This window comes from Schistocerca gregaria, chromosome X (genome assembly GCF_023897955.1).
Source record: "Schistocerca gregaria isolate iqSchGreg1 chromosome X, iqSchGreg1.2, whole genome shotgun sequence".
In the NCBI taxonomy this organism is placed as follows: domain Eukaryota; kingdom Metazoa; phylum Arthropoda; class Insecta; order Orthoptera; family Acrididae; genus Schistocerca; species Schistocerca gregaria.
The window spans coordinates 650,086,716-650,103,434 of NC_064931.1; the positions used below are offsets into that span (position 1 = coordinate 650,086,716).

General features: G+C 42.6%; 1 protein-coding gene across 1 annotated transcript in view; it reads right to left on the reverse strand.

The window, feature by feature from the left end:
• LOC126298861 (uncharacterized) overlaps positions 1–16,719 on the reverse strand; it is a 148,615-nt gene that overhangs the window by 40,698 nt on the left and 91,198 nt on the right. Inside the window, exon 11 of the mRNA XM_049990370.1 lies at positions 14,175–14,299. Within this exon, the coding sequence (XP_049846327.1) occupies positions 14,175–14,299 (125 nt within the window). The remainder of the gene's footprint in view (positions 1–14,174; positions 14,300–16,719) is intronic.

Consider the following 16,719-nt stretch of genomic DNA (forward strand, 5'->3'; position numbering starts at 1 on the left):
ATGCTACTAGGATCAATGTAACTCATGATAAAATAAAACAAATGAATAAAAAATTATCATTCAATGAAATGAAATGATCGTACGGCATTGTTGGCGGGGAGACCCCATGAGGGGTGTTGGGCTGCAGAAAGTGCAAGTCCTTTTTAGCTGACGCCACTTCGGCAACTTGCGAGTCAATGACAAAAAATTATCATTCAATAATTCACCTGTAGAGTGTGGGAAGGTGTTTTGAGGTAGGTAAAGTTTTTTTGTTATAACGTTGTCTGACACTGACATACCTATCGCTTTTAAAAGGGGTGTGTCGAACACTGGACTTTAGGAAGGTAAACTGGATTTTGCCCATAATTTCATTCATGCCATAAAAAGGCACTGTTGTTTCCCCCAATAAAATCAATCAGTTGGAGATTAAAAATCCCATGAGCACATTAGAATACACATCACATGCAAGTACAGCTGCAGGCACCTTCAAATAAAAAATACATGATGTCTGTAATAAGGTATTTATGAATGGCAAAAGAAACAAATGTAAAATTTTAGGTTTTCCCATATTATTAAAATATATAATTAACTTTGTTATATAATAAAACATTACAATATTATTACAGTAGTCTAGGTTTATACTTCTGTTTGTGACACTTTGACATTTGGCTGTAACTTTAGGTCATAAGTTACTGTAATTTGGTAAATAATAAAAATGACTTTACTTTAAAGTATTATATTTGGCATTTCACGTCTTACTGTAAATTTATTTATGATTTCTTCAGAATCTAGATGTAATGCCAGATCAAGATGAACACTCATTAGAGGAAGACCAGTAAGTCTGTCATCTCCCATTTTATTTCTGATATAAGTTTTTAGCCTCATTAAAATGGAGAAATGTCTTTCTGTGGTTGCAGTGACGCCGGGAGTGTGTCTAAAATGATGAGAAGCTTTTTTATCAAAGGGAAAACTGTTCATTGCACTGATCAGTAGCTTCTCTTTTAGTGGCATATTCTTTCTCTACACTTTTCCAGTGATTTTGCCATATCCGATATTCACTCGGAAGTTCTGTGCCAGCATTTTCACCCAGAAGTATTTGTGGTATCTTTTTAAGACATTCTTTGTCCTGGAGTCATTACTGGTTTTCTCAGACAAAAGCATCTAAATCCCTTCAATCGTTTCTTCATGTTTAAAACAAGTATCGAGTTCCATTCTCACGTGTCAATAAAAGGGCAAAATACATATCGGCGGTAATATGTTTCGGCAGTTTCTGCTGGTACATTGCCGCGCTGGGTTCGCCTTCCAGTCGTTCTTGGAACAGCTATGTCACTTGGAGTCATCTGTTTTGCCTGCTCGAAAAGGATTGAGAATTGACTTTTATTCCGAATATTTTATTTTTTATTTATTTTATTGTTTTCGCATAGCTACAAGCATTGGTCAAGTACCGAGCGAGGTGGCGCAATGGTTAGCACACTGGACTCGCATTCGGGAGGACGACGGTTCAATCCCGTCTCCAGCCATCCTGATTTACGTTTTCCGTGATTTCCCTAAATCTTTTCAGGCAAATGCCGTTATGGTTCCTTTGAAAGGGCACGGCCGATTTTCTTCCCAGTCCTTCCCTAACCCGAGCTTGCGCTCCGTCTATAATGACCTCGTTGTCGACGGGACGTTAAACACTAACCACCACCACCACCACCAGTGGTCAAGTCAACACTGACCTTTTACATTGCTTTGTTTAGCTTCGCTGTATACGAAAAAGCTTTTGTTCGTATAATTTCGGCACAATAAATTGACTATTTTCTAAGGTGGTCAGCAGTTGGTATGCATAAGTGGCGACATCCCTACATGCATCGTCTTTAAGGGCCAAGCGTTGCGCGCACTACAGGAAGCATTTCTGCAAATCTTTAGACAGCCACATGCTTTGCGGTCTCCGTCAATCTTATCTGATAAGGATCCCAGACCGCGCAGCAGTACTCCAAAAGAGGACAGACAAGCGTAGTGTAGGCAATCTCTTTAGCAGATGTGTTACGGTTCTGCCAATAAAACGCTGTCTTTGGTTTGCCTTCCCCACAACATTTTCTATTTGTTTTTTCCAATTCAAGTTGATCACAATGGTAATTCCTGGGTACTTACCAGAATTTACGGCCTTCAGATTTGATTGATTTATCGTGTAACTGAAGTTTAGCGGATTCCTTGTAGCACTCATGTGGATGACCTCACGCTTTTCATTATTTAGGATCAACTGCCAATTTTCGCACCTTACAGATATATTTCCTAAATTGTTTTACTATTTGTTTTGATATTCTGATGACTTTACTAGACGATAGAATGATCTGCAAACATCCTAAGACGACTGCTCAGTCTGTCTCTTAAATCGTTTATATAGATAAAGAACAATAACACTACCTTGGGGAACGCCAGAAATCACTTCTGTTTTGCTCTATGACGTTTCGCCAATTACTACGAAGTGTGATCTCTTTGACAGGAAATCACGAATCTAGTCACATAACTGAGACGATATTCCATAAGAACGCAATTTCGCTACAAGCCGCTTGTGTGGTACAGTGTCGAAAGGCTTTTTGAAATCTAGATTTACGGAATCAGTTTGAAAATCCTTGCCAATAGCACTCAACACTTCGTGTGAATAAAGAGTTAGTTGGGTTTCACAAGACCGATGTTTTCTAAATCGGTGTTTACTATGTGTCAATTGACCACTCTCTTTGAGGTAATTCATAATGTTGGAACACAATAAATGTTCCAAAATCCTGCTGCATATCGACCTTAATGATATGGGCCCTGAAATTTGCTGGATTACTCCTACCACCTCTCTTGAATATTGGTGCGACCTGTGCAACTTTTCTGTCTTTGGGCACGGAGCTTTCGTCGAGCGAGCGGTTGTATATGATTGTTACACATTGAGCTATTGTATCAGCATATTCTGAAAGGAACCTAATTGGTATACAGTTTGGAGCGGAAGACTTCCTCTTATGAAGTGATTTAACAGAAGCAGTGAGGCCTTGGTAGGTCGCTGTAAGAAGTCGGTACCACATCTGTACACACAAGTCACCTAATTCCCGTAAATTCCAGGGAGGGTGTTGATGAGCTCTGATGCTAGATTCAATCACATCACAGATGTGTTTAATCAGGTTAAGATCTGGCGATTTGGGGAGCCAGCACATCAATTGGAACTCGCCACTGGGTTCCTCGAACCACTCTATCACACTCCTGACCTTGTGACATGGCACATTTATCTTACTGAAATATGCCACTGCCATCGGGAAACGTGATCGTAATGAAGGGAAGTTCGTGATCTGCAACCAGTGTACGATACTCCTTTGCCGTAATGGTGCCTGGCACGAGGTCTACTGGACTCATGGATGTCTACGTGAATGTTCCCCAGAGCATAATGGAACCACCACCAGCTTGTCTCCATCCCGCCGTACAGGTGTCAGGGAGCTGTTCCCGTCAAAGACGATAGATACACGCCCTCCAATCGGCACTATGAAGAAGGTACCGGGATTCATCAGAGCGTGCTACGCTCTGCCACTATGGCAATGTCCAGTGCCGATGGTGTCACACTCATTTCACTCGTAGTTGCCGATGTCGTGGTAGCATTGGCACATGCATGGGTCGTCAACTGCAGAGACCCATGGTTAGGAGCGTTTGGTGCATTGTGTGTTCAGACACACTTGTACTCTGCCCAGCATTAAAGTCTGATGTTAGTTCCGCTACAGTTCGCCGCCTGTCCTCTTTTGCCAGTCTGCCCAGCCTACGACGTCTGACATCTGTAATGAGGTGCCCAACCCCACGACGTCTGGACATGGTTTCACCGCGTGTTGAAGACACTCATCACAGCAATCCTCAAACACCCAACAAGTGGTGCAGTTTCCGAAATGCACGTGTCGAGCCTCTGGGCCATCAGTATCTGCCCTCTGTCAAACTCAGATAGAACGCATGCCTTCTCCAACTACATCTCCATCTACATTTATACTCCGCAAGCCACCCAACGGTGTGTGGCGGAGGGCACTTTACGTGTCACTGTCATTACCTCCCTTTCCTGTTCCAGTCGCGTATGGTTCGCGGGAAGAACGACTGCCGGAAAGCCTCCGTGCTCGCTCGAATCTCTCTAATTTTACATTCGTGATCTCTTCAGGAGGTATAAGTAGTGGGAAGCAATATATTCGATACCTCATCCAGAAACGCACCCTCTCGAAACCTGGACAGCAAGCTACACCGCGATGCATAGCGCCCCTCTTGCAGAGTCTGCCACTTGAGTTTGCTAAACATCTCCGTAACGCTATCACGCTTACCAAATAACCCTGTGACGAAACGCGCCGCCCTTCTTTGGAACTTCTCTATCTCCTCTATCAACCAGACCTGACTAGCAGTCATTCCTCACTAGGTGACGCTGCTATAGCCTGGACGGGTTTATATCGATAGTAGGTCGGTGGTCATAGGGTTTTGGCTGATCAGTGTATTTAAGACATCCACATGCATAACAGTTTCAGTTTCGATTACGAATAACATTTAAGCGGTTTTTGGTTGGACGAGTGTTTTGTAAGCCACCTCCTTTGTTGACGGACTACATTTTCTAAGGACTCTCCCAGTGAATCTCAACCTGGCACCCGCCTTACCAACAATTAATTTTATATGATCATTCCTCTTCAAATCGTTCCGTACGCATACTCCCAGATATTTTACAGAAGTAACTGATACCAGTGTTTGTTCCGCTAGCATATAATTATACAATAAATGATACTTCTTTTTATGTATTCGCAATACATTACATTTGTCTATGTTAAGGGTCAGTTGCCACTCCCTGCACCAAGTGCCTACCAGCTGCAGATCTTCCTGCATTTCGCTGCAAGTTTCTAATGCTGCAACTTCTCTGTATACTACAGCATCATCCTCGAAAAGCCGCATGAATCTTCCGACACTATCTACATTCTACACATGGACAGCACACTCACTGATACTTCATGCACCGTGTGTGTCTGACTAGCAGTCATCCCTCACTAGGTGACGCTGCTATCGCCTGGACGGGTTTATATCGATAGTAGGTCGGTCGTCATAGGGTTTTGGCTGATCAGTGTATTTAAGACATCCACATGCATAACAGTTTCAGTTTCGATTACGAATAACATTTAAGCGGTTTTTACCTCCGTGTTTAACATCTACTGCCTCTAAAGTATGCAGCACAGGTTAAGGCGCCTGAACTGCGACTGACGGGCGTGGCGTGTTCACCTTACACGGCTCCTCACCCCTTGACATTCTTATATGGAGGCCGGGCTTGGCTCATCTGCTCCTCGCTACCCCTTCTGTCAACTGACCAGCTTTAGTTAACGAATTGCACACAGGCGCTATGTGATCTCACTGGTATGCAGGATAAAGATTGCAGACAGAAGCCTGAAATACTGAATTCGCTATTCCCAAACTGCTTCACTGTAGAAGATCGTAGTACCGTACTGATCGTAGTTTCAGTCATTGGATGAAGGCCGAAATGAGATATAGAGAGAAGTGATGGCTGAATAGAAAATCACTTATATTCGCTCATCAAAGGAAAGGCAACTGGATCCGTACTCTATATAGCGTACTCAAAAGAACTTGCTATCCTTCTAGAAGCAGTTTATCGTAGGTTGCTAGAGCAAGGAAGCATTACAAGCGATGGAAAAATGGTGTGTGTTATTCCCATTTCCAAACATATCTTTGAACAGATGCACATGAATATAGCCCTATATAGCTGTTGCCAATCTGTTGCACAATTATAGACCGCGTTCTATGCTTGAGCATTACGATCTTTTTGGAGACCGCAAGTTTCCATGATGCTTGGAACCACAAGTCTGTAACGAAATGAAGGAAAACCTGCAGAAGACACACGCTTGGTGTAGCGACCCTCAACATGAGTAAATGTAACATACTGCACATAAATAGGCTGTTTACCCTACAATAATAAATCACTACAAACAGTGGCAACAGTAAAATATCTAAGAGTAGCTGAATGTTTGTTCACTGCAAGAAAATATGTTATTTTTGTAAAGGGTACCGGTTAACCTGTCTGAATCACTGAGAAAAAACTCACACATCATCGAACTAGTTCTCTGCCAGTATTGATTGCTGTCGTTGTTGCGGTCTTCAGTTTCAAGACCTGTTTGATGCAGGTCTCCACGCTACTCTGTTCTATACAAGCCTCTTCATCTTCGAATAATTACTGCAGCCTACATACATTTGAATATGCCGACTGCATTCATCTCTTGATCTCCCTCTACAATTAAAAGCCCCCTCCCTTCTCCCCCTCATACACACACACTTCCCTTCAGTACTAAATTGATGATTCCTTGATGTCTCAGAATGCCAAGAATCAACCACCGGCTTCTTAAGCCTAGTTTATACGACGACACTGGGTTACCAGCCAGTGCGCATGCGCGAAGCACGTTTGCGCAACTCATTGTGAAACTAAAGATTTTCGGTTTGTTCCAACTTTGGCGACACTAGTTGCATGAGTATTGAGGTTAGGTGTGTAGGTAGAGGGTAAACAAAGTGAAATATGAAGTAGTGAACGAAGGAAACTGTTCCTGTTATCGGTATAAGACTATAAGTGCTGTGCATAGATGTTCTGTAGGACTGTAATGATGTTGACTACAAAAACAAGTAGCGAGTTGTTGCTGTGCTTGAGACTGGCATACTCGATCTCCACATATATGAGCTGTAGAGCAAAATCCACTCAATTAAAATTATAGGAGTAAATACAAAAACGAATTAAGAAAAATACACGCGACAAAACATCTGGCTGCAGAACAGCCGACGTCTAGAAGACTAAAATTCCGTGGTACCAGTTGGCGGATTCTTTTTTAAGAAAAATAGTTCACGGGAGAAAAGCTTACAGAATTCTGGAAATCTGAATTCAGTATTAATTTATTTAGGGTGTCACACAATTGCTTTACGTTCAAAAATTGTAGTTAAAAAAATAAAATAACTTATATGGTCTTCCAGTACAATTTCTTTCAGCGCGGTCGCTGACCAACTGAGCTGACGTCTTTCGTTTATACAGCTACGAACCCAAACACATTTCTTATTTTTTTAAAATGTCTTGTCTTATGCAGTGATTTCCTAAAAAAAGCATTAACTCCTGACAACTAGTACAGCTGCCAAAACTTTCATGTTACGCACGGTTATGGCACTTACAAAATGACGAAACTGAAGTGCACACTGGTGGCGCCGTGTCTAAGGACATACACGAAATCACTGGCGTGCAATTCGTTGCATGCAACGACTGGCGCAAGACAGTGTCGTCATGTAAACTAGGCTTTATAGCCAGATAGTACCACAAATTTCTTTTCTCCCCAGTTCTCTTCAATGCCTCCTCATTAGTTATACGATCTACTCACCCAAACTTCATCGTTCTTCTTTGGAACCACATTTCAAAAGCTTCTTGTATAAACTGCTTAGCCGGCCGCGGTGGTCTCGCGGTTCTAAGCGCGCAGTCCGGAACCGTGCGACTGCTACGGTCGCAGGTTCGAATCCTGCCTCGGGCATGGATGTGTGTGATGTCCTTAGGTTAGATATATGTATGAGCTGACCGATTCCAACTTTGATTTACAGAAATTATAGTCATAGGAAACAACGTTTTTTCTTTTTCTGAAGTGCACACTTCTACATTTGTGAACATTTAAAGCTAATGGCCAATCTTTGATCCTCTCTGAAATCTTATAAAGATCTGACTGAATATTTGTGCAGCTTCTTTCAGAATGTGCTTTATTATACATAGCTCCATTATCTGCAAAAAGTCTGAGGTTACTATTAATACTGCCCTCAAGGCCATTAATATACAACTTGAACAGCATTCAGAAAACACTTGCTAACACTTCAGTTTATATTAGATGTTAACAAATTCCTTTTTTTTTCAGAAATGCTTTCCATGCTTTAGGCAGTGTGCTTTTTACAACCTCTCTGCATCGATCATCGTCAGTTATTTTTCTGCCCAAATAGTAAAACTCTTCTACTACTCTTTGTATCACATCTCCTTATCTAATTCCTTCAGTATCACCTGATTTAATTCGACTACATTTCACTACCCCTGTTTTGCCTTGGTTGATGTTCATCTTATATTCTTGTTCCAAGACAGCATCCATTCAGTTCATCTGCTCTTCCAAGTCGTTTGCTCTCTGATAGAATTATACTGTCATGAGCGAGCATCTAACTTTTTATTTCTTCTCCTTGAACTTTAATTAAACCTCCAAATTTCTCTTTGGTTTTATTTATTGTAAGCGTAATGTACAGATTGAATAAGCTACAACCATGTCTCACTCCTTTCGCTCCTACTTTCCTTTCACGCCCTTCAAGTTATAGCTACCGTCTGGTTTCTATGTAAGTTGAAAATAATCTTTTGCTCCGTGCATTTTATTCCTGCTCCTTGTTGATATTATTTCAGAAACTAACAGCCACAATAGATTATGTCCTCCAACCTGCTTTTTGCAGTATTAGGTGAAGAATTCAACTTACCAGCTATAGACTGATGTTGATGAAGTCCCATACTCCTTCACAGAGCGTAGGGGACGATGCGGGAGATCCGCACCGCTGTACTAGGCAAGGTCCTAGCGGAGGTGGTTTGCCATTGCTTCCTCCGACCGTAAAGGGGATGAATGATGATGATGAAGATGACACAACACGCAGTCATCTCGAGGTATGTGACCCCGCCGTGAATCGAACCCGGGATTCCGTGCTCGGGAAGCAAGAACGCTACCGCGAGCTGCGGACGCTATAGCCTGGGAGACTCAAATAATTATAGCAGGTAAAGGGGTAGGGAATTGCGTGAAATTGTCCTAAATGCTTTCTCCAAAAATTGCCTTGAGAAGTTAATCAGAGAACGACTCGTGAATGGAATATATTAAATGCGTGGTGACAAACAGACCCCAACTTTCCAACTCAGCACAGAAACAGTGAATCAGTGATCAAAGGCGTTACAGCATCACTGATTACGACCGTAATTAGGAATGCACAGAAAGGTAGGAAGAGCTTTCTGTTCAGCAAGAGCGACAGGAAACAGATTGCCTGAGCGTTCAGCGTGAAATTTTCATCTCCAACACTAATAAGGCTGAGAATCAATGAACAAAGTTCAAGTGCATTATACAATACACTTTAGACAGATCACGTACCAATCAAAGTTGGGGGAGATTGACAAGACCCGCCATCGTGTTGGAAAGCTACTACGAAAGATAAGAGAATTTCATTGTACAGTTCAACGTAGCTAAAACCTAGCACACAAAAATTAAACGAGGTCAAAATTAGTGTGAGGAGAGCAATGCGTGAAGCGTTCAACGATTTCGAAAGTAAAATTCTCTCTACCGACTTGACAGAAAATCCCAAGCAGTTTTGATTTTATGTTTAATCAGTAAAACGATTGAAGCCATCTGTCCGGACACTCTATGACCACAATGGTACTGAAACGGATGACGACACAGAAACGGCCGAAATACTGAAAGTGTTTAGCAAAACTGTTTCATAGAAGATCACACTGTGGTACTTCATTTAAATTGGCGCACGAATGAGAAAATAGCTGATATCGAAATAAGTGATCAAGAGATAGAAAAGCAACTGAAATCGCTCAACAGAGAGAAGGCCAGTGGAGGAGTGAAGTATTCCTGATGATTGGAAAAAAAGTATAGGTCATTTCCATTTTCAAGAAGGGTCGTCGAAAGATGCACAAAACTATACACCTATACCCCCGACGTCGGTTTGTTGTAAAATTATGGAACGCGTTTTATGCTCATGTATTATGACATTTCTGGAAACCGAAAACTTCCTCTATAGAAGTCAACATGGGTTCTAAAAATGACGACCTTGTGCTAGCTCATTCTCTTCGTCCATGAGATCCAGATGGTGGTGGAAACCGGCGCCCAGGTAGATGCCGTGTTCCTTCACTTGAAGGCATTCGATCAGTTTCGCACTGCCGCCTACTGAACAAAATACGAGCGTACGGAATATAAGACCAACTTTGAGATTATATGAAGATGGTATCTGTTCTTTCGGACCATCTTCGTATAGTTCAGGATAACCGGCCATTGACCTGGATGCACATGCATTGCCCGAACTCTTATGGGACTCGGTAAGATTGTCTGCCAATGGTAATGAGTATAATGGGCAGGGGCACTACGAATGTAGTGTGTGGACACTAAGTTCGGAATGTGGGTCCGACAGGGAGCGTGCAAGGGATAAATCCCTGAAGTCGCACTATACTCTGTGCCCTCGGTGGCTCAGAAGGATCGTCTGCCATGTAAGCAGGAGATCCCCGGTTCGAGTGCCGGTCGGGGCACAGATTTTCAACGGTCCCAATTGATGTATATCAACGCCTGTCGACAGCTTAGGGTCTTGATTTAATTATCATTTCAAGTTTGTGGTTGGACTGAAGAGTTTCTAGCAAACAGAAAACAGCGTGTCACTCTCAATGGAGAGAAATGCTCAGACGTAAAATTAACTTCAGGAGTACTCCAAGGGAACGTTATACGCAGGTCCATTACTTTTCATAATATGTAAATGACATAGTAGACAACTTCGGAAGTTTCCTGGGGCTTTTGACGGATGATTCTGTTTTATAAAGAGAAGTTAATTGTACCGACATGCAGGAAGATCTGCAGGTGATCGCTCCTTGGTGTAGAGCAGGCTGTTCCAGCTCGTCGGCTCCGTTGTGAGCCGCGGAGCGCTCCCTGCTCCTGGGAGCCGTGTCGCTCGCTGTGACCATTCAAGTGGGCCGGTACGCCGGCACGTGGCACGGCTGGCTGAGGCAGGCGGCAAGACAAGCGTTTTGATGTGCCAGCTGCGTCTTACAAGATCGACAATCTCATACTTTAGTTGCTAAGACGTGGTGACATGCTACACCAGGAAATACGATGTTCAGGAAATAAATAAAGACTGCAAGCTCAGCATGTGCGGTGCTTTCATCAAGCGCTAGCGAAAATGCAACAAAGCTCTGCTCCTTTTTCGTGAGCTGTGTCTCTAAATCCACTGCCATGTCCAGGATTCGACGAGACATTGTTTGCTTTGACAAGCAAACCCCTTCAATTCCCTGCACCTCCCCTGGAAACAAACATTCTACAACTGCTACCATTCACGATTTTACGAGTGGTCCCACCGAAAACGGCTTGCCACTTGTCGCAATGATGTGAGCGACCCTGCAGCTTGCTCGAATTGCAGATTCAGTAGTGTTTTCTCCGCTCTCGTTCACCTGAAAATTATAAACGCATTACAGAACACGAATTATGTTGCACGTTTTGATACCCTCCGTATTACGAAACCGTTTTTAAACTTACGTCTCCTGGTATGTCGTTCTTAAGCCTGGCTACCAGTTCTCTGCGTGCAACGCCTTCTACCTGATCGTAGTGCGCTGCGTGAAGACGTGTATAATGTCGTCGTATATTGTACCTCTTCGCAGAATTAAATACTTTATGACATACAAGACACTGCAGACGACCATCCCTCTCAGTGAATGGAAAGGTATGCTCCAATGTACAGGGCTCCCGCGGCTAGTCATAGCTGTCATTGAACACGGATGATTGTGTCAGTTGCGGCTGCATGCGGCCAGCGGGCAGTGAGTACCCTTTCCCCCTCCACGCCGGCTCCGAGCTGCCGCAGTGAGCGCTCCGGAGCGCTACGGCTCCCTGGAGCTCGGTTGGAACAGCCTGGCTCTAGGGAGTAGTTCTTGACCACGAACACAAACAAATGTAACGTACTGCGTATAGATACACACAAAGACCCATTATTGTCACGGCCGGTTCGATAACATTTTTCTACACAAAAGACTTACCATTTGGCGCCCCCCCCCCCCCCCCCAACCTCCCTCCCTCTCTTTCCCTTGCGTATTTTCGCCCGCGTCAGTTTTCTCTACTAAATGTGTTACGCACTGTAAGCATATCTTGCACTTGGACGCCCCTTTCAGCTTGGTGCCCCAAGAAGCGGCTTGTCTCGCTTGTGCCTCAAACGGGCCCTGATTATTGTATGATTACGCGATTGCAGGACAGTCACTGGAAGCAGTTATTTCCATAAAATATCTATTCGTAGGAGCGCTTTAAATTAAACGAATACATGAAAGTAGTCGCAGGGAAGGCAGATGCCAGACTGAGATTCAGTGGAAGGATCTTCAGGTAATGTAGTCCGTCAGCAAAAGAAGTGTTTTACAAGTCCTCGCAGCAGCAATACTTGAATGCCGCTCATCAATATGGGATCTGTACAAAACAGTAAAGAGCAGCACGTTTCGTTACGGGTTCATTTAGTAAGGAAGAAAGTGCCTTGGAGATGATCAACCGACCCCATGGTAGATGCTGCAAGAGAGACGTTCTGCATCACGGTGTGGTTTACTGTCAGTGTTCTGGGAGCATACGTTCCTAGAAGAGTCAACAAATATATTGTTTCGTCCAATGTCCAGCGAAGGAGTCCTTATTTCAGATTTAAATGTCTCGAAAACTGAGATCAATAGACGAGTGCAATAAACGATATGCTTATTGTGAAAGCTGCGAGAATTCTATACAGGTTGTAAAGAAGTTTATAAATAGTTTCAAAAGCTGCTAACAGATAGCGCTGTAATCACAACCCGATAAATAGTGCGCCACAGCACGTTAGTTCCACCGTTAAAACGGAAGAGGTTAGTTTGCCGAAGGAAGAGGGTGAAATCAAGTATTCCACTGCGCAACGTGTTTTTATGGCACTGGAAGGCCACAGTTTAGAACAAGGCGCTGTTTTCAAACACGATGTAATGTTCCATGGCGGCCCGATGCGAAAACCATTCGCAAGCTCTTTGCCACATTCCAACAGATAGGTTGCATGGCTAATAATCTGGCGGGGAATGTGCGTTGCAGACAAAGTCTAGTTATTCCTGAATATGTCACCATAGAATCTGGGGCTATTCAGCAAAATCCAAGGAAATCCGTCCGAAGAATTGCAAGAGAGACCGGTTTGAAGCGTTCCAGGATGCAAAAGATACTGAGACAGAATCTACTCATGTTCTCATTCAAAATCAAAAGCCACCAGGCCATACCTGTACGATATGTACGACAGAGGGCTGACTCTGCGAACCAGGTTCTCAAAAGGAGTGATAATTAGGAATTTGATGTTGGCTGCATCTAGTTCACAGATGAAACCCACTTCCATCTGAATGGAGCCGTGAATAAACAGGACTGGTGATTTTAGGCTTCAGAAAATCCCCTTTTGTGTGTAGAGATACTACTGTAATTGTTTGGACTTCGGTATGCTCCATCTGCATTATTGTCCCTTTTTTCGTATGGTAATCGATCACTGTTGAATGTTACGTTGCAACTTTGTTGCCATAAAGCTGCTGGCACTGGAGGATAGACAAGGTATTGAATGGTTCATGCGAGATGGGGTCAGACCACATCGCGCCGAACAGGCGCTTCGTTTTCTCGATGAATTCTTCGGGAATAGAGCCACTGTGTTGGATTATAGTAAATTTTCTGGCGCAGGGATGGATTGGCCTCCATATTCACCCGATCTGACCTCTTATGACTGCTTCTTGTGAGGCACGTTGAAAGACACTGTCGAGCGGAACCACATCACCACTCTGTACGAGCTGTGTGGCCCCTGAATCAACTTCCGTTATCACACTACAAGATGTGATGGCAAATTTAATTGTTCTTTTGAGCCACCTCGATATTGCGAGTGATCCACGTATCGAAAAGATTGCGATGTGATTGCAAAGACTGCTGCGCAGCGTCCATCGCCATCTGTTAGCAGCTTTTCGAACAATTTCGAAATTTCCATATAACTTTTGTTTAAAATTCTTACAGCTTTCACAGTGAACATACATTTTGTTGCACTCGTCTCTCGATCTTAATTTTCGAGATATTAATTTAGTTTTGAGAACGAGAACTTTTTCGCTGGACATCCTGAATTTTTTGCACCAAGACCATGAAAATAAAATTAGAGAGATTTGAGCCCAAATTGAGGCTCAAGGAAACCATTCTTCCCGTGAAACATTCGCGACTGGAATAAAAAAAGGGAGAGGGGGTGAAAGTAATAGTGGTACATAAAGCACCCTCCACCAGATACCTTAAGGTGGCTTGCGTTGTAAGTAGGTAATGTTACCGGTAACTACACTGTTAGGCTGTCACTGCTAGTGGTTAACAGTAAGTAAATGTATTTAGTAGCTTCTCCAAATTCTAGAATTTACTAAAGGAGAAAATTTTCATTACCTGAAGTTGAACGCCCGGCAGATGAAGTCTCTCGCTTCGGCACATTCTCGCTCACAGACCGGAAGTGACGGCGCCGACACAAACCTCCGTATAAACTGTCGTCTCATGCGCAGACGAACGCCCACCTGAAAAACAACAGTCGGATTATGGATAGCGTTATCCTTAATACTAATGCAATAATTTTTAGGTACGAAGCAAAAAAAAAAAATTCTTTCCCTTCCAGAACATGCAGCTAATGTGCGATGCTCTCCAAGGAACAATGTTTGATGGATAGCTATGTTTGACATCTGCACCAACGGCCAAAAGTTGTATGATCTTGGGGTTACAATTTTCAGTATTTCACTAAATATAGTAACAGCATGTGTATGACTAGCTTGGCCGAAGATCATTGCACTAACATTAGTAAAAATATTTATTTCGAGATGGTTACTGAATAAAAGGTCGTAGCAGTATAATACACCGAGGCTATTCGAGTAATATAAAGAAAGACGTCACATAATGTACAAAGGGAGAAATTACAATGGGATTCCCACACGGTTCGATCACTGGCTCGCAACTGTTCTTGCTTTAAGTTAATGATGAACTCAAAGGAGAATCGTTACTATTAGCTAGTTAATAAGAATGGGGGTACACATTAAAAAAATATTGTCAGTAATGCTAATTTTCTGTCACTCATCAGTATTTGCTCTTTGGAGTTGAGAATACACTTTATCCGTGCATAATACCAGACTTTGATGAGTGGTCTTATAGTTTCTACGATACGTATTCATTGTTTGCAGTCTTAGTTTTAATTAATTAGTTAGCTAGTTACATGTTCCATAGATCATTTGAACGATTCTTTTATGGAAATGACATGGAAGGAGTCACTTTACAGGATACGTATACATGATTAGTGTTAACATTAACGAACACATTATCATCTTATTCCTACTCATGCTACTATACTTTACTTCAAGAGAAATGATTTTAAAATGGGGTTAAAACTTGCTTCGCTACCTGTCAACATTTCATGCTGTTGGACAAATGATCAACAATTTTTATTGCTGCGTATTCAACTCCTCTCTGAGCCACAGACAATTTTAACAATGGGTAATAAAGGTCACTTTTCCCTCTAGTATTGTAGGTATGTGCAACATAATTCTTCGCAAATTGTGATTCATTGCTTATGACGAATTTCATTAGCGAAAATATGTATTGTGACGGCGGAGTTAAAATGCCTATCTCGCTGAAGAGGTAGCTTCATGACGTTCGTGGGTGAACACCCCATATTGTTCTTACTGCTCGTCTTTATGTAATCAATACTTCCTTTCTAAATGATGAGTTACCCCACAAAATTATTAAGTGAGACATTATTGAGTGGAAATATGCAAACTATGTCAGGAGGCTGATACGTTTGTTTCCAATGTTAGTAATCGTACAAAAAGCAAAAGTAGCTGAACCTAATTGTTTGAGAAGCTTAGTAATACGCTTCTTCCAGTTCAAGTTTTCATCAATATGTACACCTAAAAGTTTGGAGCATTCTACCCCATTTACCGACTCCTGCTCATGTGGATTCGAAATTCGTTGTTGGTAAAAAGCACATTGGAGTTTGTCAGTCACTGATTTTGACGTTAGTGAATATTGTGTAATCGAGGAGAAATTTGCAAGAGGAAATGATTTATATATTCACGCGTGCTTTATAATAAATGAAATGTTTTTATTTTTTCTTACCTTTTTTGTTTTTTCGAGATCTGTGTCATTAGGTCTTCGTCAATTTGTTAACTTTGATACTCGTATGTTTTTTCTTAATGAATGCTTGTGTCTAGTGCTGATCCTTCCGAGGTGAAAGAAGGTGGAATTCTGCTAAACAGTGCCACCAGTCAACGTGTATTGTTGCAAGATGTTGCTCTCGTTGCTTAGTGGTTTGGGTTGTTTTGGGGAAGGAGACCAGACAGCGTGGTCATCGGTCTCATCGGATTAGGGAAGGACGGAGAAGGAAGTCGGCGGTGCCCTTTGAAAGGAACCATCCCGGCATTTGCCTGGAGCGATTTAGGGAAATCACGGAAAACCTAAATCAGGATGGCCGGACGCGGAATTGAACCGTCGTCCTCCCGAATGCGGGTCTAGTGTTTAACCACTGCGCCACCTCGCTCGGTGCGTTGCTTAGGTATGGCAACCACAAAAACTGAGAAGCTATCGTAAGTACAGAATCCTCAATGAATATTTAAAACTTAAAATACTATCCTTCATTCATAAAACAGAAAACAGGTAAACTGAAAAGACGAGAACAGTTAAAAGCCCCCCCCCCCCCCCACACACACATACACACACACATACAGCTACTCTTTGTTGGAGAGTCTGGCAACCGTGCATCCCATGGAAGTGGTTGGCTCCGACTCAGCTGCCTGTGATGTGGATACCGATCCACCATAACCGAACATCCACGTGTCGCTACACTGCGGCATTGCCCAGGTTGGGCATATACTACAAACTGACTTTAAATTTAAAATTATTTAACGTAACCTGTTATAATAACCTGCGTATTGTTGATTCCAACTAAGCTGTA